This window comes from Acanthochromis polyacanthus, chromosome 22 (genome assembly GCF_021347895.1).
Source record: "Acanthochromis polyacanthus isolate Apoly-LR-REF ecotype Palm Island chromosome 22, KAUST_Apoly_ChrSc, whole genome shotgun sequence".
Classification (NCBI taxonomy): domain Eukaryota; kingdom Metazoa; phylum Chordata; class Actinopteri; family Pomacentridae; genus Acanthochromis; species Acanthochromis polyacanthus.
In genome coordinates this window covers 26,614,711-26,642,523 of record NC_067134.1, presented here as the reverse complement: position 1 = coordinate 26,642,523, position 27,813 = coordinate 26,614,711, and the positions used below count along the sequence as shown (strand labels likewise).

The following is a 27,813-nucleotide window of genomic DNA, read 5'->3' as shown; positions in this document are numbered from 1 at the left end:
ACCCATTTAAACTTTCAAGAAAGGAGAGGACACTGACAGAAAATGGGCGTATGGTTAGAAGAACTGGATGGACTTTCACACCATGGTACAGATGTAATTAAACAGGGTCTCTCTCTCTCTCTCTCTCTCTCTCTCTCTCTCTCTCTCTCTCTCTCTCTCTCTCTCTCTCTCTCTCTCTCTCTCTCTCTCTCTCTCTCTCTCTCTCTCTCTCTCTCTCTCTCTCTCTCTCTCTCTCTCTCTCTCTCTCTCTCTCTCTCTCTCGGACCCTGTAGCACCTGCTGATCCCTCCGAGCCTTGACGTCAGCGCGGTAAACGAGCTCTCCGGTGCGCGGCGGCAGCGGTGCCCAGAGGCGCAGCGTCCGTCCAGCGCACAACGCAGGCGGCTGCGGCGGCGGCAGCAACAACAGCAGGAGCAGCAGTAGCAGCATCCCGCAGACAGACCGTCTCACACCGGGACACACCGACACCCCTACAGGTTCTGAACCCTCCGCCATGTCCTCTGCTGTTACCGAGACCGAGGAGTCTGCGCGCAGCTCCCCGCTGACGCCGCTCAAGCTGGTCGGGCTGGTGTGCGTCTTCCTGGCGCTCTGCTTGGATGTCGGAGCCGTGATGAGCCCGGCGTGGGTGACTGCTGACGACCAGTACTACCTTTCCCTGTGGGAGTCCTGCTGGAAACCAGTGAGCACCGAGGACTGGCAGTGCAGCAGCTCGCTGAGCTTCGGTAAGGAGAGGGGGGGATAAACAGCCGCTTCATCCGCTCTGTCCCGTGCGCATCGGACACTTATCTACCAGCATTGTTAGAGGGCTGTTCCCTCTTCTGTCATGTGTTAGCAGAGGCTTCTTATGCATGTAGTGAACAAAGAGTTGCTGTGAATGATGGTGGGGAGATGCTCCCTCACCTCTAGAAGGACATCCCTGCAGGAAAACAACAGACAGGCATCAGTTAAGACTCCCAAACATCCTAGCTGTCCCTGCCCAACCGTAACACAGCTCCTCCTGACAAACCTCCCCAACATGTCACTCCACTGGAATGTCCACATTAATTATTGCAGAGGTGAAATGAAGGGATCCGGCCAGGTTGGAGTGCACTTTAAATAGAGTGATGTTCGGTTGTTTGATCGCTACAATGAAGGAAACATTTTTAATGCTCTTTCCCCCTGATAGCTGCTCTGTTCTGCAGCCAAACAACATTTGAGACCACAAACCGTCGCTGTTAATTGGCTGCTAGGAGTCTCACAGATGGATTAGAGCTGTTTCTAAATGCATTTGAGTCAAAATGACATTGAAATGACCCTGCAACATTTTTCGTAGTTTTCTTTTTAAAAGCAAAAATGCCAGAAGTACACCGGCTTCAGCTGCTTCAGTGTGAGGGTTTTCTGCTTTTTGCACATTTCGATGGTGTTTCACTGAATACCTGCGGGGTTTTTAATTATCTGCCAATCAAAGCAAGACAGCTAACCTTGGGCTTTAGTGGTGAATGATGGATTTGTTTTCTGTCATCAGTTGAGATTTTTCTTGTTCAAGGATATAATCATAAGAGTCCGAAATGCACTGCAAGTTTTGAGTTCTTCTAGTGGATCTTCTTCGTCACGTGAAGCTACACATTTCACAGCCTCTGAGCAGATTGCTGGGCATTTTTAGGGAAATATTGTGAAGGAAAAAAAGACTCTTTCTCCTTTCTAAGGTCATAATAGTCAGACGGACAGACAGCGTAGGAAGGTAGGTCTGTTGTGTAGATCTGACCTTCTCCCAACTACAATATCGACCCAAAGATCAGAGAATCCTGTGAACTAGTGCTGGCATTGCTTGCATGTGCTGCTGCTCTGTCGGTGTCACTCCTCCTGATATCACTAAACCTTACCCGCAGTCTCAGTCATTCTCTCTCTTGATAACGCTGGACTTCTGCAACAAATATGACTCAAATACAAGTTGCTGTTACTGCAGACATTTGATAAATTAACCCTCGTGTCGTCCTGTGGGTCAAAATTGACCTGTTTTAAAGTTTGAAAATGTGGGGAAAACTTCTGATGTCCACATTCTCAACATTTTTTTTGTGGGGAAAAAAAGAAATGCTAAAAATGTTTCTTAAGAACATTCACATAAAAATCAACCAAAATCCAGCGAAATTCGCTGGATTTTGGTTGATTTTTATGTGAATGTTCTTAAAGAAAACATGAGAAGTTTTACTGATATCTATGGAATCACTTTAGATATTTTTAGGATTTTTCTTTGGAAGATTTTTATTCATTTTCTTTGAAAATATTTACAAGAATTTTCTCGCCAAATTTGTTTGTTTTTTTTTTAAATAAAATGAAACTTTTAAGGGAAACTTTTCAGGAATTCCTGGAATTTTCTTCCTGAAGGTTTTTGCAAATTTTCACAAATTTGGGGAATTTTTTGCTGAATTTTTGGATTTTTTTTTCAGACGAGGAAACTGCATTTTTTGGTGCCTGTAAACGAAGACAACAGGAGGGTTAACACTGCATGCCAAAGAACACCGATTCTCTCGAGGGCCGCTCAACCTTCGCCTCAACGTTTCTTTTGTCGACAGCACAGGTGGATGAACGTAGAGAGAAATGCTGGCTCGCTGCCTCACGCTGTACAGCTCTCATTTATTTATCATCGCCCCCCTTAATGTCTTTCCTTTGTTGTCTAGAAAGCGGCCTTGGTGTCGCACCCAGGCGAGGTCTTGAGGCAGGAGGGGATGGGTTGATCGTAGACGGGACTGGTTTCCAGGGAAACAAGTGCTCATGAGCGTTACTTTAATAGAGGGGAGAGTGACTTTATTTGCTGCCGCTGTGACACAAGTGGTGCTAATTAGACACAGGGGCATGGGAAATCAATAACTATATCTGTCTATCTAATCTATCTGTGTGTTTTTGTTGTTGTAGATGTGTGTGTGTGTGCAAGTGAGAGAGTGTTGGACTGTGTGTGTGTGTGGCTTTAGGACATCCTGGCTGTCTATAGGTCCATGTGTGAATCTCTCTGTGACTTTGCACCACTGAGCTACTACCGTGTTGAGCTGACCTATTTCTGGACATTCTCCTCTGAAGCCCAGCTGAATATTTCATGTCACACTCTGATTTCTCTGTTGTTGCATCTCCGGGAACACACACGCTCACAGGCACAATTTGTGTCCACAACTTTCTCGCGCTTCTTTTCTTTCTTTCTTCTCGTACCTCCACACATTCACACCGGGCCGGGGCTCTCTAATTAGACGTCTCGGCGCGGCAGGTGTGCCTCGGCAACGCTCCCACATTGATCCTGAAAAAGAAATCACTCCCCGCTCGTGCCGTCCGCTGTGGTTTGTTGCAGCGGTGTCTCAGTTTAAAAGCTTTCTCATTCATTCTCTTTTTGCAGCAGTTTGAAACTCAATAAATCCCTGAAACTGAATTGATTGAAGCGAGAAAATACTCGTTTTGCCTTCTTTGCTTTGGAATAAAGATCCGTTACAGCCGGAGTTGGCAGGTATTTATTCAGGAAAGGGATGTTTGAGCCTACTGGGCCACCGTAGTGGTCAGAAAGAGAGTTACAGGACAAAAAAGCAACATCTTTTGGTGAAAATGAGCAGCAGTATCCACATTTACAGATGCCTTTTGGTGACACCGGCACTTTAAATAGTGAGATTATACAGCAGTGTTTAATTACGGTGTTTTTTGGATTGGGGGGGGGAGTTGCTTCCCCAAGCGAAGGAGTTTAAGTATCTCGGGATCTTGTTCACGAGTGATGGGAAAATGGAGCGGGAGATGGACAGGCGGATTAGTGCGGCGTCAGCAGTAATGTGGGCGTTGTGTCGAACCGTCGTGGTGAAGAGGGAGCTGAGCCGTAAAGTGAAGCTCTCGATTTCCCATCCATCTACGTTCCAACCCTCACCTATGGTCATGAGCTTTGGGTAGTGACCGAAAGAACAAGATGGCGGATACAAGCGGCCGAAATGAGCTTCCTCCGTAGGGTGGCTGGACTCAGCCTTAGAGATAGGGTGAGGAGCTCAGACATCCAGAGGGAGCTTGGAGTAAAGCCGCTGCTCCTTGTCAGCCAGCTGAGGTGGTTTGGCCATCTGATTCGGATGCCTCCAGGGAGACTTCCTCTGGAGGTTTTCCGAGCACATCCATCTGGGAGGAGACCCCGGGGTAGACCCAGAACGTGCTAGAGGGATTATACATCTCGTCTGGCCTGGGAACACCTCGGGTTCCCCCAGGAAGAACTGGAAAGCGTCGCTGGGGGGAGGGACGTCTGGAACGACCTGCTTCGCCTGCTGCCTCCACGACCCGGCACCGGATAAGCGGAAGAAAATGGATGGATGGATGGAGATTATGGGATTGAAATATTGTGAGAAGTGGGATGGAGAAAAGTGGTTTCTTGCTCCTGATGTGATGGTGAAACTACATGAGCTGCAGTGTGTCAACTCGCCCCGTGCCCTTTTCCTCACACCAGCTGTTTTCAATTTTTTTTCATCATTTTTGCCATTACAGATGTGCCCAAAAGCTCCCCTGCAGCTCTTCCCTGTCCCATCGCATGAGCACGTTCTTCATGCTAAAAATCCAGATTATCGCCCGTGATTCCAACCCTTTTATTTGCTACAGCAGGTTCTAAATTTCATGTGACAAATATCTTGTCGTACCTTAATGCCGTAATGATCGTCTTTATGTATAGAACACTGACAGGCGTACAAAAGCTTCTACAGCAAACTGTGAGGCTGAATGAGCTCCTGAATTGCAGAAATCCTCGATCTTAATTCCCTTATGTTCGGCAAGTGGGACGCAATTTCAGATTGAAAAAAAAAAGAAAGTCTTGCAGTGGGCGTTTTGCCTTAAAGACAGATATCCGAGGAAGCACTGCCTGTCAGTCACATGTATTTTCCACTCTGCTAAAAGATGTTTGAACCTGAAGTAGTCATCCTGTTTTCTTTCTCTCTTTTTTCCGTCTCCTTTCTCCCATCTCTTTCTTTTTTACATCATTCCGTCAGCAACAAACCACCCCTCTTTGCCTCACCCTTTCTTCCTCGTCTTTTCAAACAGCTCAGATTTCACCCTTTTGTACACAAGTGGATCATCTCTTTTTTTCCTTTTAAAATTACAGCAGAAGGTACACATGATGTGATATTGCACCAGCTGGTTTGTCATTATCTGACCTTGAGAGAAGACTTCCTGAGCCGTCTTTTAGGTTTACTTACAGCCCTTAAACCAACACTAAAATGTCTATATTTTGTCCAATGAGAACTCGAAACTGTTGGACTTTTTAAGCTTGTTTTCTAAATGATGAACACAGCTTTGTTCAGATTTGGCTTCTTTTGACCTACATTCTTTGTTGCTGGAGATTTGAGAAACCTCCATAAATGTCGCCTCCTCACTCTCTGCCCTTCCCATCCTTCCTCATCAGCCATATCGATCCCTTCTCTGTTTTTACTCCTCCAACCTGTTTCAATGAATTCTTCTTCCTGTCTCCTTTTTGTTTGTTCTTCATTACCCTTTCTTTCCTTCCCTCATCTCTCTTTCTTCCTCCGAGGCCTTCGTTGTTACATTTCTAATGTTAATCATTTCCCCACAGTAATTTCTCCATTCTCTCCCCGTCTGTCTCCCCAGTCCTCTCCATTTCCATTTCGCCATTCTATTTTCTCTGGGGTCAAGCTTCTCCCTCCTTTCCCTTCCATGCCACTTCTCCTCGCTTCCCTAATCTCTCCTCTCAGTTAGCCCTCCGGAGACGCCTGTTCTATTTGTAGCGGCTGAACAAGGAATGGGAAATGATGTGGCACTCAGTTCTGTGGCAGATAGACAAACTGGGGAATATCCAGGAACCCACAGCCTCCAACACCCAGACCTCCATTCCCAAAACACACACACACACACACGAGGGTTGTACATTTGATGGCTGCAGATCAAGTTTCTGTATCGCGGCTGCAGCAGAAGCCTGTAAATGTCTAAAAATAAACACAGTGTAAATTGTCCATGGAGGGCCATCCATTCTCTGTACACACTTTATCCTCACTAGGATCGTGGGGGGTGCTGGAGTCTATCCCAGCTGACTCGGGTGAAGGCAGGGGACACCCTGGACAGGTCACCAGTCTGTCACAGGGCTACATATACAGACACACAATCACACTCACATTCACACCTACGGACAATTTAGAGTAACCAATTAACCTCAGCATGTTTTTGGACTGTGGGAGGAAGCCGGAGTACCCGGAGAAAACCCACGCATGCACAGGGAGAACATGCAAACTCCATGCAGAAAGATCCCAGGCCCAGGCCGGGATTTGACCCAGGAATCTTCTTGCTGCAAGGCGAAAGTGCTAACCAGTACACCACTGTGCAGCCCTGTCCATGGTGGTGAATAACTTAAATACAGTTCCAGTTAGGATGTTTTTAATCAAACCTCCTCCTTAGCCGAGTTCATTTCAAGCAAATTTTTTTTTTAGTCTTTTTTTTTTTTTTTCATACAACGATTGTTGAATTGGTGGTTAGCACTTTCGCCTTGCAGCTAGAAGATCTCCAGTTCACGTCCCGGCCTTCCCAAGATCTTTCTCCATGGAGTTTGCATGGTCTCCCAGGTTTTTTTCCGGGTTCTTCGGCTTCCTCCCACAGTCCAAAAATATGCTGAGCTTAATTGGTCACTCTAAATTGTCCATATATGTGAATGCGAGTGTGATTGTTTGTCTCTATGTGTAGCCCTGTGATACACGGGTGACCTGTCCAGGTGTCCCGTGTCCTCACCCTAAGTCAACTGGGATATACACCGCTTAATCCTCACGAGGGTCGCGAGGATTAAGCGGTGTATAAAAGATGGATGGATGGATGGGTTTTAGAGATTTTGTAGTTGACTGTCAAGTGTAAGATGTCCGTGTAGGTTCTCATTCATCCAGGTCATGGTTATCCAAAGTAGTTTAAATCAATCCAGTGGACTTTAAGAAAGTTCCTTGAAGACGTTTCACCTCTCATCCAAGAGGCTTCTTCAGTTCTGGTGGTGGTTGGTGTTGCCTCAGCTTTTAAACCTCTGTGAGTCGTGTTCAGGGCTGTTATTCCAACGACTGATGCCAAAACTCATCTGACTACTCAACGATGGTCGTTGTGAGTATCGGTGGGGGTCGCTGAAATGCACAGATGTCACTGAGCCCTCGTGTGCTAATGGTGGTCAAGTTTCAAGTGTAAATAACAAGAAAGAGAGTGCAGTACTCTGCCAAGGCTGCTCGAATGTTGTGCGATTTCCGACGGATGAAATCTTTAAAGCATTCGTCGTCCGCAATCATGTGATCGTCAACAGGCTGTGGATCCAGACAATAAGCTGCATCACTGCCAAGATCTAATCACTTGGTCCTTGTGTCGTTTCTGACCTTCCCTGAATATTTCTTCCAAATCCATTAGTCCGTTTTAAAGTAATGTTGCTGACAGACAGACAAACAAACGGACAAACGTACGTAGATCGTCACATAACTCTGCTGTGTTCTTTAGTGAAGTTTTGTGACGATGAAAGTAACCTTTGGAACAGCTCAGTATTCTGCAGGAAAGCACAATACATCGTCCATGTGTGTGTATCACAGCATCAGTTTCATTTCTTCATTTGTTTTTATCTCATCTGGAAATTGTGTAAACTGAAGCCAGAACTTTAGTCAGCAGTCTGCTGGGAGCCAGTCCCTGCTTTGCTGCATTAAAGGGTAATGAATCAGAGGTAAATGTTGGCTCAAGTTGGTGCTAGACTCTCCTTGCTGCATATATCATGTTTAAATTCATTTAGTTACAGTGAGTGGCTAGTGTTGGCTCACGCTGTTTTCCAAGTGCAGTACCGTCCACAGCACTAGATGGACATGAAGTGTTACAATGATGTCAAATTTTAAATGTTTAAATGACAAATAAACTGTGTACTCTGGATTTGATGGTTGCAGCTACAGAGCTGCTGGTTTTTGTTTTGGATCCAGAAACCCATTGTACTGGAGCAGCTAATCAGCGTGACAGCCTGGACTGGTTTTACAGTAAAGCAAAAAATGTGTCAGTGCAATGCAGTAATCCTGTCACATGGCAAACAGTCACATTACGCAACGGCTTTTCCCCTGTGTGTGAGTAGGTCCACGAAACAGCACGGTCTGCATGTGAAATAACATTTGCAGGCACTATTTTGCAAGTTCCATACACCAGTGTGGGAAATTCTACAACTGTATGCCCAGCGTCATGTATGCAAGTTGAAAAAACAGAGCGAGAGAATACAGGTTTTGCCTCTTGAATGAAAAATAGATTTCCAGCTGCATTGGTGTTTTCAAACTGAGGTGGTGTAAAGTACATAAACACCGCAAAAGAAAAGATCCTTCCATGCAGCCATGGTAGACAAATATGGAAAAATAAAGCACTGGCCAATTAGCATCAGCAGAGTTTGCTAGTTTGAAATGATGTTGCAAGATTAAAAATGTAGGAAGGGTGCATCCTAGATTAAAATATTTAATACACAGGGGGTCAGAGTCACGTTCCTCCGGCCCGATGTAAGTCAATTTTCGCCGTATTGTATTGTATTGTATTGTATTTATTATTTCATTTCAGGCAAGTATATCCAATAGAACCACATTTTATACATACAGATATATTGTTATTTCCGTACAGCAACTACAAAGCTACAGTAGGTATTACATACAGTAGGTTCTGATGCCTGAAAGGGAGTGGGAGGAAGAAAACTTATTTAATCCCACCCCCGTCCCCTTTACTTTAATTCAAAATTTTCACTTCCTATAAGTAAAGAAAAGGAATTCTAAATAAAGTAATTATCTATAAACATAAGTTATGCATTAGATAGGCAACGAATGACAAGTATTGAAACTTAGTGGGATTAACCATAGATAATAGTAAAACAGTTAAATAGCAACAACAGTTACATACCAACAATGGTAAGGAATTATACATACCAAAAGGTATAACACAGGATTCAGAGTAGTGATTGTATGAATAAATGCATACATAAGTATACATACATGCATACATCTACATATCCATATATACACACATGTATGTCAACAATGGACAAAATACCAACGACAGTAAGGAAACAACAAGACACACTTGATAACACAGGTAAAGAGTCAAGACCCTTTTTCAATATACTGTGACCAGACTTTATGTTTATATTGTTGTTTAAAACTATGAATACCTTGGCATTGCTTGTGTTGAGTTTCCAGGCTGTTCCACAGCTTCACTCCACATACAGACACACAAAACCGTTTACGAGTGTTTTTAGCATTTGGTATGCCGTAAATTGGAACTCCAGTGAAAAGGTAAACAAAGCCATTATGTGCATCACAATATCCATCAATTCTTCAGAAAAGTCACAAATACCAACGACTTTCATGCATGTATGAATCATTTTACTAAAGGATAAGAGAGCATAACATGAATATGGTTGAAAGCCATAATGAAGGGCAAATGTAGCACAATCTGAACTGGCATTCAACCAGCAAATGTAAACAAAGCCGTCTTACGTATTCGTCATCTCCGCTTGCCAACTCGTTCCACGCAGCAATGAAACGCTGTACGTCGTAAACCGAGGACCCTCTGTATACAATGTACAATAGAATCCTAATCCCATAAAGTATCTTACACTAGTAGTTCATGACTGTTGTGTGTTAAAATGTAAATAAAAGTAAAACTTGTTCACATAGGTGTGCTTACTGATGAACACACGTGTACAAAACGGCTGTTGTTTTGTAAGACTTTTGATTTGTTACAAGGAAGTTAAATATGAGTAAATGATGAACCAAATGAGCCACAGTTTGACTCTTCATCTCACCTTCTATTCCATCATTTCTAGCCTGAGTTTCGCTCCATCCTCTCATGTTCAAACCGACATTTTAAGGCAGATTTTCCTCTCAGGAATTGGGGGTGTTTGCATCCGTACCACCTTCTTCACCCGGGAGGAGTTTGCATCTCTGCTTTTAAGTTTCAGCTCTTCTGCTCTCTGTCCTGCTCTATTTTCTCTTCCTACCCACTTTCTTCTCTCTCTCATCTCTAATATCCTCCCTCCCGCTCCGCCTCCCACTATCCACCTCTGCATCTCATCTTTCACCTCCATCTTTGCCTCCCTCTGCTTCTCAATCTCTCATCTTTCCTTATCTCTGTCCTCCACCATCCATCTCTCATAAGCTTTTTCGCCACGCTCGAGCGGTAACTTTAGGAGGTGTCCACACTGACACAGCTGAGATGGCTGCAAAATAAAAAAGAATTAATTCATTTTCACTGCAGTGTTGCATTGGGCTTGCGACTGCAGTGACAGCTACATTTCTGCATCAGGTTCCTTTGGTGTTTCATCCAGAAATTTCAGAGCTACTGTGTGCCCTCAAGGAGTACAGACTGTTTTTCTATCTGTTTTGCAATATCCCAGTTCAGCTGTGCTGTACAGAAATCGGCTTTTACATCATCCCGGCTAATTAGACAGCATCACATCTAATCGGGTTAAATGAGAGGTTAGGGAGAGGGTCATTGTTTTCTGTTCCTTTGCACCCACTTGGATTAGATGACAGTGTGTGCATCCAGCCGTAAAATGCCCAATCAAACCAGCGTATAAAACAGGAGAGTGTTGCAGTGAAATCAGCCCATTCCAGTCAGTTGTTGGGATCCCTGCATTCACTTGTGGCAGATCTGCGTGATATTTCTGATGCGTGATCAGCTCTGATGCTTATTCCTGCTGCTGACCGACCCTCAAGAGAGTGGAAAGTAATAAAGTCCAAAGAAAGAGGGCTGTGCACTGGAAAAATGCTCCTCTCAAAACAAGAAAAAAAACTTATTTCAAGGAACTTTTACCTTGAAATAACTGAAAAAAATCTGCCAATAGAACAAGTGAAAAATGGCTTGGTGAGATTTCTTGAAATAAGATGAGATATTTAGAATATTGAGATCTTATAATTAGCTGGAAAACTTATTTTTAGCTCTATTTTACCAGGATTGTCAAGCTTAGGTGTCTTAACCCTTCTGTTGTCTTCATTTATGGCACCAAAAAATATTGTTTCTTTGTCTGAAAAAAATCCAAAAAGTCAGCAAAAAAAATCCCCAAATCTTCAGGAAGAAAATTCCTGAAAAGTTTCCTTTAAAAAAAATCCCCAAAAGAAATAAAAAATTTTAAAAAATCTAAAAATTGTGAATATTTTCAAAAGATGATCAGAAATCTTCCAAAAAATCCTAAAACTATAGAAAGTGATTCCAAATATATCAGTAAAAGTTCTAATATTTTCATTACACTGGGGGAAAAAACAACCAAAATACTGTGAAATTAACGAGATTTTGGTTGATTTTTTCCCCAAATGTTTTTAAAGAAACATTTCTTTTCCTGCTAAAAAAAAGTTCAAAAATTTCCCCCCAAAAATATGAAAATGTGGAAGTTTTCATTGTGAAAATATATATTTTTTTCCCACATTTTCAAACTTTAAAACGGGTCAATGTGACCCACAGGACAACACGAGGGTTAAAACAAGATAATCTCAAGATAATCTGACTTAACTAGATATTTAAGATGCATTGTCTTAAAACAAGTCCCTCCATCTGCTGAAATGTCACTTGTTAAGTGAATTTATCTTAAATCAAGTGGGAGGAGACATTTTGACCAAAAATAAGACACATAGACTTGGTAAGATTGTGAGTGTTTGCAGTGTGTAGCTTATTTTTTGGGTTGCACCATTTGTTTCTGTTTAAAGTGAGGCGATGCAGCTTCAGCCGGACCGTGAGCGTTGTGGATGTGATGGGAAACTGTACGACAAAGAAGAGAAGAGGCCAAACAAACTTCATTAATAACAGTTACACAGCATTTTTTGTTGTTAAAATTAGCCTAGAAGACAATAAATGTGACAGAGTCAAAAACACAGAGTCAGACTAAGGGAGCTAGTCCTGCAGGTAGGACTTTCTGCAGCAGTATTCTTCTCAGAACTGGTTTCCAGTTTGAACAGAAATGGCTAAATCGCTTCAATATTACAACTTGTGTAGCGTAGAGCAATCCAAGGTGACGTACAACCGGCGAATGTAAACAAAGCCGTCTTATCGCTTCATCCACTGCACTCGTCAGCTAGTTCCACATAACAAGTTCCGACGTAAAGACGAAACGCCGTAGGTCAAGGATGTCGTAAACTGAGGACCCCTGTACATGCCTATTTCTCACAAGAAAAAAATCCTGAGATAAGTCATAACGTATTCAGTCAAATTCTCACAGCCCCTTTAATGCAGTTTGTTAAACCTGGAAATAAAATCTTGGTTTAATGTTTTTGCTGCTGATAAATAATGATTCAATAACAGTCAGTTCCTTCTTTTTTGTATTTTATTATTGTGCTGCAGCGCTGAAACCTGCTGAAATGGCAGCGGTCTATTTAGGCTGCTGCAGAGAGAGGTAGGAAGCTCAAACACTGAGAGACGTGCTCTTTTATCTTTGTTTATCTGAATGTTGGTGCATCAACTCCAGAAAGGTTACAGCCTTTTCTGCACACAAGCTGCGACTTTTCAGTGACACTCTTGAACTTTTCCTGCTTGGGTACGTTACAGTCATTAATTTGTACGCCATGCTGAAGAAAGTGTTTTATCATGCTAGTAGTACGAAACAAGTTTGGCGCAGGGTTCCAATGATTGTGGTCCATAACAGCACGACTCACTGCTCTGACTGATATTGTCATTAAACAAAAACCAACATGTGTGGCTTTGTGTCCAGAAAGAGCACCACCATGCAGTTCAGGAGACGATTCAGCTTGTATTAAAGGTGGTTGAAGGTCAGCGATGTGCTGGCACTGAATCTGAAACAAGACTTTGGTTATGAATCAATAAGCAGATTTGAAATTAAAGTTTCTCAATGATTCCTTTGGAATCAGTTAGAATTTGGACCTGGTTCTCTATGCCCCAACCTTAGACTTTGTAGTCATTATTATTGGTTTCTGTTTTCACATTGCACCTTTTGAACTTCATAATATGCTTTTTATTGCAGTCTGTACTCCTATGATACTCTATTTTTTTTAGCAGTTTATTGTAAATAACCATTATTTGTACACCTCTGTAAATCCCAGCATTTTTGCCACCTTATGCTGTTTCTGTACCGGTAACATGTCTGAGCAAATAGATACCTTGAATGATCTGTCTGTCTGTCTGTCTGTCTGTTTGTTCATATATAGAGATATATATATAGAGCTATATACATATAGAGATAGATGTATGGAGATACTGATAAAGATAGACGTAGAATATAGATAGATATAGACAGATATAGACGGATATATAAAGATATAGAGAGAAATATATATATCCATCTATATCTCTTTTTACGTATCCATCTATATCTCTATACATCTCTATATATTTATCTAAATATATCTCTGTATATATCTCTTTACATCTTTATATGTCCATCTATATCTCAATATGTCTATATATATATCTCTATCTCTATATTTCTCTCCATACCTTTATATATCGTCATTATCTCTATATCTCTACATATCTCTTTTATGTCTATATGTTTATATATCTATCTCTGTCTCTATATATATATATATATCTATAACTATATGTATATAACTCCCTATATCTCTTTATCTCAATCTATATCTTTATATATTTATCTATAGCTCTATATATCTGTTATATATCCATCTATATCTCTCTATATTTCTATGTATCTCTTTACCACCACATATCTAAATCTCTGCATGTCTCTATCTTTATCTGAATTTCTATATACCTTTATATATCTCTCTCTGTATCTCTAACTGCATATAAATCTTTATAGCTCTCTATAGCTATCTCTATATCTCTCTTTCTTTATCTCTATAATCTCTGTATCTCTATCTTTATATCTCTACATCTTGATATGTATCTATATCTTCATCTATATCTCTATATATCTCTCTGTCTTTATATCTCTAAATAGCTCTCCATCTTTATCTATATCTCTATATATGTCTATATCTCTATATATCTTGTAAATGAGGGTGCATCTGTGTGTGTTTTCAGTGAGCATCCAGCGCTCCTATATATAAATGTGGACAGGTTTTTGATAGCATGCCAGCAGAGCTTTTTAGCCGAGGCTTTCTGTCAGCTCAGGTATACTAAGTGCTCTCTCTCTTCATTACTTTCCTCTGTCCCCAGTCCCTCCACGCCCTCCTCACCTCCTCTTCCTCCTCACCCCAACCCCGTCTCCCTTTACCATCACCACCCTCCTCCTCCTCCTCCTCCTTTTTTCCTTCCATTTCTTTTCATGCTGCCCTCTCTCTGTCCTTGTAACATTATGCCGGTGTCTTCCACGTTTTTTTTTTTCTCTTTAATCACTCATCACCTTCTCGGAGACTCTCCATCGCCACCAAGCCCCTCTTCATCTCACTTTAACTTGCCTCTCCCTTTATTTCTCCGGTTTCCTTTGTTCCTTGAGCTTCCCTTTGTTTTTTTGCCCGTCTTTTACCCTCATTTGTTCCTCCTTTGCCATTTTTTCCTTGCTTTTTCTCCTCTTTATTCCTTGAACCGTCTTCTCCCCTTGTCTACTTTTCTCCTGCTTACCTTCACCCCTTTTCTCTTGTCCATACTTTTTTGATTTCATTACTTTCTATCCTCCATTTCTTCTGAGATGTTTACTTCCTCTTCTGTCCCTTTCTTCCTGATTCCTCCCATCTTTTCATTAGGACTGTTTCCTTCCTTTCATTACTATTTTTCTTCATAATCCTGATCAATCCTTCCCTCCCTTCGGTCCGTGCTTCTAGAATTTCAACACCTTTCCTCCTCTTTTCGTTTATATGTCCTTGCCTTTGTTTTTTTATTCCTTCACCCAGTCCTCTCTTTTATTCAATGCACCCTCCATTTTTTTCTTTCATCTACGTTTTGATCTTTTTTCCTTTATTCTATCCTTTGACTTCCTCTTTCTTTCTTTAACATCTTTCCTTTTTCTTTCTCAATATCTTTCTTTCTTAGCATTTTCTTTTTTCCTCAACATTTTTGTCTTTCTTTCTTCAACATTTTTCTTTCTTAACATTTATCTCTCTTGTATTTTCTTAACATTTATCTTTCTGTCTTTCTTTTTTCATTTCCCCCTTCATTTTCTTCCTTTTATCTTCGCTCTTTTGTTCTTTTCTCTGTTATTTGTTTCATTTTTGTTTCTGTTCCTTCTTCCATCTGTTCTCTTCTTCTTTCCATTAGTTTATTTTTGTTCTCCTTTTTTCATCATCTGCTGCTTCATCTTTCTTCCCTCTCGCTCTTTGATTCTTCCCATCCTCTTTCTGTCTGTCCTTCTCCACCTCCAGTATCTTTTCATCCCCCTCATCCTTTATTTTCATTCTGAATTCCTCCATCTCTTGCGTCCTCACCTCCTCCCTCCTTCGCCGCGTCGTGCATCTTTTATTGATGAATGTTAGCTTTTATGCAACGTGTTGCTTGTTTGTGCTTAGTCATTTTCTTCTGACTTCTTCTCTTTACCTTTTATCTTCTCCCCCTCTTTCCCTTCCCAGACTGGCAAGTTGCTACCCTGGCCCTGTTGCTAGGGGGCGGAGCTCTGGTGCTGATGTCATTCCTGGTCGCTCTGGTTGCTGTATGCATCGGCACGAGACGGCAGTTCTACACACCCGTGGCCATCATGCTCTTTGCTGCAGGTCAGCACACACAAATTCCTCCAGTCCTAGGTCGAATGCCACACTCATTTGTGCTAAAATACACAATTACACACACACACACAATGGGATTACTTAATTAGCCAATTTAGACAAGGTAGCTGGAAGGTTGGGGGTAATCACATTGGAAACTGACATGAATTTAAATGATAATCCCTACTTACTCATTAGACTGAGTGCGCAGTCTCCCACTCATTCCCTCAAACTCATTTAGAGAAAATCATTTTATGATTCGGGCCCAGCAGGGTTGGAGCATTGTCACGCCTGTCCATTTCATATCCCCAGCCAGGCCTAATCTCAAGTTGGACAACTAGCAAGTTTACACTTTCTCCTCACTCTCAGCTCCATGAATAATTTGAAAAAATACTTCAATGCTTCATTTTGCAAAGCTGGATGTGTTGCATACCAGATGTTTTCTCAAAAACATTGTGCAAACCAAATGGGGTTAAGTTAAAGGGTTGGTGTAGAGGCTACAGTTGTGAACAAAAGTTTGCATACACTTGTAAGGAATGCGCAGACTAGTAGTGTTGACTTTAGGTAATTGAGAAGTTGTTATGGGGGGGGGGTGGAGAACCCAAATGCAGGCACTGAGATGAAGCTAAGACAGAGCATGTGTATTTTTTTTATTTGTACAAATGAAATGCTAATATAGATACGAATGAAAACACCAAACCTCATTACAGTCTAAATGGAAAGAAACTTGATCTAAAACTAAAATAAAGAAATCCTTGCAAATCTGAATTAAGCGAAAGGGAAAGATTGAAATAAAGTGTCCAATAAGAGATGATGAAGGCAAGACGACGGGGCCACCGTGGAGGAGGAGGAGGAGACGATGAAGACGGTGCCACCCTGGAGGAGGAGGCGAAGACAGAAGAGGGAAATGAGCTGGACATGGGACCACTGGAGGGCTGGTGACGGAGGAGGGGCCACTGTGGAGGAGGAAGAGACAGAGGAGAGAGAGGAGGCGGGACCACGCTGGAAGAGGCGGGACCACGCTGGAAGAGGCGGGACCACGCTGGAAGAGGCGGGACCACGCTGGAAGAGGCGGAGGCGGGACCACGCCGGAAGAGGCGGAGGCGGGACCACGCCGGAAGAGGCGGAGGCGGGACCACGCCGGAGGAGGCGGAGGCGGGACCACGCCGGAGGAGGCGGAGGCGGGACCACGCCGGAGGAGGCGGAGGCGGGACCACGCCGGAGGAGGCGGAGGCGGGACCACGCTGGAGGAGGCGAAGACAACTCTGACGCCGAGGCAGCGTTGACCTGCTCAGGAACTGCCAGGATGGGTGTGGGCACCGGGGAGCGGCCAGGTCTGGCTGGAGACCTCTGGAACCACGCCTCCTGTGGCGAGGTGTCCTCACTGGTGGCTCAACTGATGGCTGGGGGATCGGTTCTGGAAAGTTGCTGGGTGTTGAGGGCGAAGCGCTAACAAGTGGTAAACTAATCCGGTTTAAACGGGCGGGGAAGTCAGGCAGAGAGCAAATGAGCCAGGGCTTTCTGGCAACTTCACTGTATTCCAGCGAGTTTGTCACCCTCTTCCATAACCCATTAAGACGGGCAAGGGAATTCAGGAGGTCATATTCCCTAACCTGAACAGGATCTTGTGGGGAAATGGAAGCCTGGGCCCTACTACTGAGGTCACTGTCCACACCAAGGGCCCTATCCAACAAAAAGCAGCACAAATCACTGCGTGGGGGTGGGACATTTAAACCTAAAAATCTTACAAATCTGAATTAACCTACGGGGAAAGACTAAACCAAATACAAAATACGCAAGAAAACAAAAACTACACTCTACAGTGGAACACTAGGAGAACACATGCAAAAAAACTAAACTAAGCCAACAGACAGTGTACTCACAAAACTGAGGAAAAACAGAGCTAAGGAAGGCAGGCACAGGAACCAGGAAGCTGGCAGGAGGACTTTGGCAGACTGAGGACTGAAGCAGAGCAGCTGAGAATCCAGGAGTCCATGTGGAGGAAATCTAGAAGGGGGAAAACCAAGTCCAGAAGGGGGGAAAACAGCCCACACAGAGATGTGAGTCTGTGATCCAACATGGAGTAAACGAGAGCTGGCTTAATTACCGGCAGGTGGAATTGCAAACAGGTGACTGGAGTGAGCTAATTATGACAGCTGATTCACATTGCTGCGATCAGACTGCAGGCAGGTGGATCATTCAGGAAGGAGAGACACCGGAGAGAGGGAGACATGCAGACAGACAGAGGGAGCCAGAGATACAAGACAAGGAGAGAGAGTAAGAACAGGGAGCGACAGATGACAGAAAAAGAGGGAGAAGGACGGATAAGAACAGGGACAGGAGCAGGGACCATAACAGAAGGATCAATATATAGTTGTGGGACTTTTTGTGACATAGTTGACACATGTCATTGTTGACATTTTTGCTGTTTTCAGGCCAAAAATCAACATGGCCACCTATAACCAAACACCACATGGCATTTTAGAGAAAGATTCTTTTAAATATTATCTATTTAGAAGAATCATGAAGAAGGCATGACGTTTATTGAGGCAAAAACACTTGTTTCAGTGATTCTGTATTGAAAATTTGGCTATAGGCGTCATTGGAAACCCAAGACTGTGTGTATGTACACTTCTGTTCACAACTGTATGTGATTTTAACGAGCCAGAAGTCTTTTAGCTTGAGAAATACATTACAGACTAAAGCATAAAAATTCATAATTCCTCCATGAAAATGTTCTCTGTTGGCCTCAGCTGGAGGTGGTGAACTGTACACTGTGGGCTTCAGAGCAGCTCAGAAATGACAGACACATTTAATCTAACTTTTATTGAATATTTTTTCAATTAATAGAAATAAATGCCCGCTTTTAGTGCCGCCGAGGGTTTCTGTTATGTTTTACAGTGATTGGCAACTGAAGGTTTTTGTCTTTGAGTCACGAATGATACTGCGCTGCCACGCTTGAGTAGTGATGGAAGAAACGGCATAAATGCATGCACCTTTCCTAAAGCGAATCTGTGGTTTTTAACCCTCATGCATGAATCAGACATCAGTAATAGTTTAATTTTATGCATGATGTTGAAGCTCCAGAAAAATAGAAATTCATGACGACGAACGGCGTGTTCCTCTGTAGTTTGCATCCATTTTAAAGTAGAATAGTTCTTGGAAGACTGTGTAAATGAGAATACTGTGGATGCTGCCCTTCAAATGCAACAGTAAGCAAATGATCCTCAGTGAATGATAAATCACCACCATCTACCTCTTTAAGGCTTGTGTTTTTTACTCTATCTGTGGTAATATTTGCATGTTTTGTGTTATCATGTGTTCTTCGTTTGTGTGTGTGTGCGTATTTTTTTCAGGAAAGTGCCAGCGCTTGTTTATGTTCCCACAAGATGAATTCCCTTTGAAGGAATACCGATTGATGTGTTCCCCTTTGTTCCGCTGCCACCCTCTAAAACATCCATCTCTCCACCCCCACTGCTTCCCTGTCATCTTTCACCTCCTCTCATCCCTTCATTCATTCCTCCCTCCCCTCGCCCTGTTTCCTTTGACCCTTTATCTTAACTCTTCTGTCTCATTCCTCCTCTTCCTCCACCACCATCCCCTCTCCCCGTCTCATGCCCGATCTGGTTTGATTTATTTTGTTTTTCTGAAATGTGCTAAATGAACTAAGCAGAGCCAAATGAGACCCCCTCCAGGCATGCGTCTGTCTTTTTGGCCCAATCTCTGCTATTCTACGAGTGTTTTGTTTTGCACTCATGACTCCTGGAAAAAGTGTGAAACGAATGAAACTTTGCAAGAGAGGCATCTTGCACCAAGGAAGTTTGTTTGGACTGTAGTTTTTGATTTAATAATTAGAATAAAGATGAAATACTAGCCTCCACCCACAGCTAGATACACACACTGTACAGTATATCCTTCATGTTAACTCACACTCTTGTACCATTGTGCAGCTGCTGCTTTAGACCTGATAGAGGACCCAGCACATAAATATTTTTTACATTCGCAGCCTTTCTGCCTCTACCAGCTGGCACTCACACTGCTGGTTGTATCACTAAATATAGAAACTGATGACAGAATATTTTGACATTTTTATCTAGCCTTCCTTCCTCATCACCCAGTTCATCTCCTGCTCGGTCTATAAACTCTATTTTCTAATCTGTCTATAAACAGTTTGCTCAACACAACGTGGATGACAATTGCTCTCTGATAGCCTCGAGCTGAATGCTAAATGCTAATGCTAATGTCAGCATGACAACATGGTGACAGTGACAATATTAAACAGCTACAGTTAAGGAAGTTTAATGTTAAATTGCTCAATATATAACAGTGGGACTTTTTGTATCATAGTTGACATTTTTGGTGTTTTCAGGCCTAAAATCAACATGGCCGCCTATAACCAAACACCACATGGCATTTTTACAGAAAGATTCTTCTTTACATCAGTATCAGTAGAATGACATTGGTCTGAATCTGAAGAAAGTTTAACTTTTGCTCGTGTCCTCCAGTTGTCCTGCAGGCCTGCAGCTTGGTCCTCTACCCAATCAAGTTCATCGAGAGCAACAACCTGAGGATCTACCATGAGTTCAACTGGGGCTACGGCCTGGCTTGGGGGGGCACCATCTTTTCCTTTGGAGGGGGAATCCTCTACTGCCTCAATCCCAAGAACTACGAGGAGTTCTACTAGCTCCGATTCAAACCGGGAACCCTCTGGCCACCTGTAAGTCGAGGTGAAGAGGGGGTGAAGAGGGGGCTTTGGATTGGGGGAACGGGGAGGGGGTTTTTCATTGCCAGCTCAATTCCCAAGAACTGTAAGGAATACTGTACATCAGATTTGAGCCAATAACTGTATGACCACATGCTTTGAGGAATAAAACAAGTGGTCCAGAGGTTCCTTCCCTCAGTCAACAGACATGTGATTGCTGAGGCTAGGAGGTGTTTTGCACAGACTGTACTATGTAGGGAGGGATTGAGGGGTTGGGTAGGGTTTATTCCCAGGACAGAGGACTGGCAACCCTGCAGTAACACAGGATGGAGGTTCACGGCGATGCCAACACCTCCATTCCTAACTGCAAGAACTGCTGTTATTGTGTTGTAGCAACCCAACCTATCAACTCTGTTCCTTGGAAAACAGGATCTCAGACTGGGATGCTCTGGCTGTACGTTTACGCACACATGTAACGACAAGTGTATCTCTACATGTTGACATCAAATCCTCGGGCTGGGTTTTTGCTCCCCAATCAGCGTCTCGAGTGCATCGCCATCAGCGCTTAGCTAGGAGCTGTGTCGTTTGTTTTTCAGAGTTTCTTTAGAGCTCTTAAACTTTGACGAGGACGTGGAAGGGGATCTGACGCTTTCAGTTACGCCTCATAACTTTTCATAAGTTTGATAGATTCCTCTCGAGGGGAAGGTAAGACGGGATGGAATAAAATAAAGACACCCACTCAATATTCTGTTATCGACCCACTTGTCTGTTACCGCGGCAACCCACAGGGTCTGGGCATGCAGCTGTCATGATTGATTAACTGTGGTCGGAGGTGTGAGACGGGACGGCGCTCAGCTGCCTCCAAGGGTCTGCTAAATTTCGATTGAGCTGAGGTTCTCCGCACCGTGACAATCGGAGCATCCTTCCAGCTCCTCTGCATCCTGTTTGGGTGGATAGGAATGAATCACAAGCAGTTACAGGCTATTGTTAGTCATGTTTACATGCACACATCTATTGTATAACTGTAAAAAAAAACCAACATTTTACACTCTCAGAAATCAAACATGTTAATAAAGAAGTACTTGTTGATAGGATTGCTGTCAAGGTAGCTTCTGAAATAGGCATCGGTGCATTACTGCGCGCATGTAATCAGATTATTCATCAACCGGATCCAATGATAAGTTCAGACAAACTGCTGTCTCTTTGTTTACAGTAGATGTCAGGGATCAACGCTACGCCCAGAGTGTGTCGCTTTACATGGAAAACAAGCAAATGTCAGTAGCAGCCAGTATCAAATGTCACAACTAATGGATGCCAGAACAGATGGAGACAAAAGTCAGGATGGTGTCTTCCATCAAAACATCCCCACCTTTACAAAAAAGGATGTGATCATCATTACTTTCATGTCCCAGCAGGCTGATTTTAGTTTAAGTAGCATTTATCTGTTCTGCTGTTGGATGGTTGCCACAGATCCAATGCAATTTCTGGGTGGAAAGAGCATTGGAGAAGCAAATATTGATTTGAAGGTCTCGATCGGGTAATAAAGCAAAACTTTTGCTTTCATTGTGCGATAACCTATTTATGGTTTCTTTCTCCCTGTGTGCTGAATTAATTGGCTAACCCTGTGACCTCCTTTCTCCACTCTATAAGCCGTACAGGGATCAAGAACTCTTTCGCTGACATTAATGAAATGCAAGTGGCCTCTTGTGTTTTCTGCTACATATTTACTGCAAAGTTGTCAAGAAACCGTCACCCTAAAATACACCGTTTATTCTATATCAACTGGCATGATGACAAGAATAATTGCTTCTATTTTCGTTGAGGAAAAATGGTTGTTTTTTGTTTTTTTTTGTCACTGCTGCCTGTCAGTACTGCAGCGTTGCTTCTGGAATCGGCTCGTGCAAGGATATTTACGACTCCGAGTTGATCCCACTGGGAGACCGATGGGCAACACTTTACATCATAACTCATATATTTCATTGTATTCATAGGGAATGTACACAGTATTAATAAAACACTTACAGATATAAACAAGGTCATGGGAAACTGAGACGTCAACTTTGTATTTAAGAGTCACTTTAACATTCAATGTAATTGTTTACAGTAGATGTTCAGGGTGCAGTGATAGTACTAGGTCATTTATTTTACCTAAAAACTAAATAACTGTTGGAAATACTGACTATCATAAAGGAATTGTTGGATATTTTGGGAAATATGCTTATTTGCTTTCTTGCCAAGAGTGAGATGAAAAGAATATCACTCTTAGCGACTAAAAACAGCTAACTGACGCAAAATATACACTACTCTTCAAAAGTTTGGGGTCAACCAGGCAATTTCGTGTTTGTGTGAAAACTCACATTTTTTTCAAGTGCTAACATAACTGCACAAGGGTTTTCTAATTATCAGTGAGCCTTTCAACAGCATTAGCTAACACAATGTAGCATTAGAACACAGGAGTGATGGTTGCTGGAAATGTTCCTCTGTACCCCTATGGAGATATTCCATTAAACATTTCCAGCTAGAATAGTCATTTACCACATTAGCAATGCCTAGACTGGATTTCTGATTCATTTGATGTGTTTTTTTTTTGGGATGGGCCGATATTACTGGCATAAAAATGTAATATCGGTCAATATCTTTATCGTTTTTTTTGCCTCTCATGAAATAATAACGATAAAATAACGCCTGGATTTCGCCAGCATTTACCAGGCACAAATGACATTGTTAAAGTTCAGGCTTACAGAGCGAGGGAGGGAGAGTGAACTGTTGTTTGAGACAATTAAAGAAACCTATATGGCATTTTTTTCCCCCCATAACTGAAGTTGAAGTACTTTTCTTATTTTGCACAAACAGTGTTTACATTTGGAAAGTCTTGTTGCATTTGAGAATACATCCAGTGGGGCATCACAATAAAATTAGGCATGATGTGTTAATTTCCCAGCAGGACATAAGTAATGTTACCTAAAATTAGTTAAATAGCCCACATATATTAGTATCGGTTGAGATCGGAATCAGAAATTGAGAGTTGGACGATATCGGCATATCAGTTATTGGCAAAAAATTCGATATCAGACATCCCTAGTTATTTTCATTGAGAAAAAAAAAATATTTTCTTTCAAAAATAAGGACATTTCTAAGTGACCCCAAACTTTTGAATGGTAGTGTATGTGTGCCACTAAATCTGAAGGTCACCAAGGCTAACTGTTTCCCGTCATATTACCCATGCCATATGGGTAACTTGGCTAACAGTACCCATATCTGACTGGTAACTCATGGCCATAAAGAGGTAGTTAGTGGCCAGTATGGATTGAAACCACATACAACACACTTCACAAGGCTACTGAGGCCACCATAACCCTCATGGTGTAAATTCACAGTGTATATTCCCATCTGTGATATCGATCTGATGGGCGTTGAAGGTAGGGCGCACATAAAATCCTAAACTTCATAGCCTCTTTGTGATCTTTTTTTAATTTACTACCTAGTTTCAACAGAAACCGTGCTGGTGTCTGATTAGTCGTCCCAGCTTTAGAGGTCAGCGGGTGCTTTTCAGGATGCGTTCTTGACAGTTTGAAGGATGTCACGGCTTCACTGTGCTCAGTCGGGTAATGGATGAAGAACTCTGTGACTGTGAAGCTTCATCACCACCAGTATGATATTTGGTATGCCCACTGCTGTATTTACTATTGTATGATCACTGCTTAATAAGGGTGTTTCTGCTACCTAGAAAAATGTCTCTGTGCTTTGGTGGAGTAGAGGAGTCTTATGCACTAACACTGCAACAGACCCGGGTTAAAACACACAGGAATAGCTTAATGGAAGCATTAAAGTCAAAAAAATGTGTTACAAAGCGACTGTGCAGATTTCAACTATTCGGTGCCAGTGCTGGTCTCTCTAAACGAGCCTGCCAGATAGCTTCAGATCAAAGGCTTTGTTTCGTCAGGTAGAATCACACACATCCTTAATCTGGGATTCAAAGTGATGATACTACATTTTGAAACTGCAGAAAAGAACGCATGCTGATTTCTAACAATGCTTTTCAAGTCGTTTGGATTCCCTCACATTGTAATTATGAGCCCCTGATTCTAAACGACGGTGCAAATGTGTTCGCAGCAGTTTCAAAAATGACCTACATGCTTTGATTTTTAATGAAGTCCATCAGTACAGTTCTGGATAAATAGGACTCTCGGTGTAATCTCATACGGGGAACTACTCATGCTTGGTGACAGCGACAACAAAAGCAAAACAAAACCCAGCGCTTCAGTAAAATATTCCTCCTAATTAAAGTATTTGGGTTTCTGACCTGTGTTGGTACCTTGTGTGTTTTAGCCCAGGTCTGACTCGTAGCTATTAGCATTTGTTTATTTATTAATTTAATGATGAAACGTAGAGGCTCGTAAACAGAGACAGCTCTGTTTTATGCATCATCTCCCAGTAGGCTGGAGAGAAACGCTGTCTAATGATGTGCATAGGGATTTAGGATGTGTGTGTGTGTGTGGATGACAGTAGAAGAGTGAAAAAGTGTGTCTGACAGAGAGAAAGAGTGTGTGTGTGTGTGTTGGCATGTTTTAGATGCCATTGTAGAGATGTCAGTAATCAGCATTTATCTCTTTGTACGTTGACACATTAAAGCACTGAACAGAACGTCTCACTCGCTGTCTCATTTTGTTGTCACGTTTTTCCTTTGTCCTCATTATGCGGCTCTGAAATAATTACCATCAGGCTTATTTCACTTTCAGTTTATCTTATGGAGCCACTAATGATGCTCTCAAAACGCAGAACAACACGCAGTACAGTAAGGCACTGTAATTCCCAGGTACGATAAGATGCTTGTATTCTGAGGTATAAATGTTCTATGTTTGCTATTGACAGTATAGTCTTTTTATTATCACTTTTTCTGCAAGCCAGGCCTCTTGTATTTTACACACTGGCCTTGAAAGCGTCAGTACAGCCTCAGTTTAATAATTTAAAAAATGTTCTGAACTTGGACTGCACAGTAGCTTGGTGGTTAGAACTTTTGCCTTTCAGCGAGAAGATCCCCGCCCTCCTGGGATCTTTCTGCATGGAGTTTGCTGTGCATGCGTGGGCTTTCTCAGGGTTCTCCGGCTTCCTCCCACAGTCCAAAAACACGCTGAGGTTAATTGGTTACTCTAAATGGTCCATAGGTGTGATTGTCTCTCTGTGTAGCCCTGTGATAGACTGGTGACCTGTCCATTCAGTGGTGTAGCTATAGATGATGGATGAATAGTAGGGTCAATCTATAATTGTGGGACTTTTTGTATCATAGTTGAAGTTTTTGCTGTTTTCAGGCCAAAAATCAACATGGCCGCCTATAACCAAACGCCTCATTGCATTTTTAAAGAAATGTTCTTCTAAATATTATATATTCAACTGAGTAAAATTGAAAGTTACTTCTAAAGATATTGTCGTAAACCTGTTGACATGCAATAAATCCACGCTTGTCTCACACATTACTTTATATAAAATAACTCAGAAAGCCTTGGAGTCTTGCCAGTCTTTTCAAGTTCTTGCTCTCCGTGCTTTTTTCCTTTGGCTCTTTGCCTCATTTTTGTGGCTCTTTTATATTTTGAGACATCTTTAGATATTGCTGGCTTTCATTATAAGTCTGAACTTTTACGGTTGATTCTTTTAAAGCAAGCCAGTAAGGAACAATAAATTAATTTTGCTTTTTTTCTAAAGAAAGAAAGAAAGAAAGTCCATGCACTGTACATCGGCTGCCTACCGACACCCATACCGGAAGTTCCGACACTGCGCTGAGAGCTCCAACGGTAGAACTCGTTGCCTGGCAACAACGCGACGCTTCAGGACCAGACAGCTTGGATCCGTCGTGAGGAAATTTCCGGCCTACAACCACCGTGTTCCAACCAAGGGAAACTCCGACTTAATAGTTATTTTGTATTTTGTCAGAAGTCGTCCTAATTACTGAATAACTTGAGTTGTGTGTGCTATCTTGCTGAAATATGCCGTGCATTAATCATGTTAAGCAGCGACAACTCCCAACGTTCAGTTTCTCTAAGGGAGGGGAGGGGCATGTCTGTGAACGCGCCTTTGTGAGGGGTCCGCTCGTCCCCGCTGCTGCGCGCGAAAGCTGTTTTTTAACAACGTCACAACGAACCAATCGGTGAATAGAGAACCAGTCAGTTGTATGACACAACTGGTTAAACATAAAACCAGTCTTGTGACAACAAACTCATTAGGCACTAAAGTTAGGTGAGTGTTAGCGGGTTTTTTTGTCAGTTCAGGTTGTAACTTTAGTACGAGTGTTGGCTAGTATTTCTGTCGGTTAATCGCTTAGCCACAACGTTAGCACATTAGCTGTTATAGCTCACGTTAGCAGACGTTAGCTGCAACAGTTTATGTGAGCTTGCGTGCTTTACGTTCTTGTTGCTAGCTGTAACGTGCCGAATTAAAAGGTCTTACGGCTGAATTTGTAGCAATAAAATAAAATATTTTTTATAGACCACCTGTTTGTCATTTTCTGTGGACTCCCTGGAACATTCAGATAACTTACATGTTTTTTGTTTTTTGTTTTTTTTTAATACTGAAGATGTTAATAAATGGAATTAAACTAAAATTATTTTTAACTGCACACAAGGCCCTAGCTGAACTGGGTTCAATCATAGCAACAGATTATAAATTCTGTAAGCCAACAGAATCTGTCCAAAACTTTTGGCACATTTCCCACTCAAATAATTAATGAAAGACTGTTTATGTGGGATGTTTACGACCTGTACAAGAGATACCAACAAAAGCACTCTTTAGCCTTGTTTGAAATGGAGTAAAAGACAACTTCTGTAGTTTAGGTTTTCAGTTTTAGATCAAGCATGCTTGTCCTTATACTTAATACCTGTTAAGTAAACTGTGTGTTATCTTATTTTCACCATGATTTTAGTGTCATTTTTTTGGTGTTTTTGAGCAAACAAACTGAAAATAGAGACACTCATTCCAGTTAAGGCCTTTAAATTGTATTATTTTAGCAGTATTTGTGACATAACAGTCGACACGTTTACTTACAAGTCTGTTGAGGATAAGTTCCCAATGAGACCTACTAAATAAAGCTTTATGTCTCGTTTTAGCTTGAATTTGAGACCTCAGTGTCTGTTATTGTCCTTAATGCTTTGAATTAACTTATATTCTAATATCAGTTGATCAAAAGTTAGCTCCAAATATCACTGAGTCCAGTAAGAGTGCTTCTTCTCATTCATTAGCTGAATGAACATATTAGAATTTGAATCTATTGCCAGCTTTTGGCTTGTTGGCTCTCAAGACTTCCTTTTAGCAAACACTCCTCCTGCCAATTAGAAGTTGTTGTGCCAATTAGCACCATAAGGAAAGGCTGAGCGGAGTCGACCAAAACAACACTTTCTCTTTCCAGCACTCCAACAGAAGAGGAAAAAAAAACATAATTTCAACATTTAGCCCCACGGAGGCCTGGATTTTTTAAATTTTTTTATTTCTGGCAACTGCAAATAGCCCGTGAGTGACAAAAAGACACCCAAGATTTGTGTTTGAAGTGAGGCGGTTTGCGACA

General features: G+C 42.1%; 1 protein-coding gene across 1 annotated transcript; it reads left to right on the top strand.

Annotated features, from left to right (window-relative positions):
* LOC110956465 (transmembrane protein 47) lies at positions 1-24,905 on the top strand. Its single transcript, XM_022201965.2, has 3 exons — positions 1-721; positions 15,428-15,568; positions 20,065-24,905. Exons 1-3 carry the CDS (start codon positions 493-495, stop codon positions 20,241-20,243), a joined length of 549 nt encoding a protein of 182 aa, XP_022057657.1. The 5' UTR covers positions 1-492; the 3' UTR covers positions 20,244-24,905.
* Positions 24,906-27,813: the final 2,908 nt, after the last annotated feature.

Coding starts and splice junctions, on each gene's coding strand:
- LOC110956465 (XM_022201965.2), top strand. CDS start 493: ATGTCCTCTGCTGTTACCGAGACCGAGGAGTCTGCGCGCAGCTCCCCG. Junction 722..15,427: donor CAGCAGCTCGCTGAGCTTCG/GTAAGGAGAGGG, acceptor TTCCCTTCCCAG/ACTGGCAAGTTGCTACCCTG. Junction 15,569..20,064: donor CATCATGCTCTTTGCTGCAG/GTCAGCACACAC, acceptor CGTGTCCTCCAG/TTGTCCTGCAGGCCTGCAGC.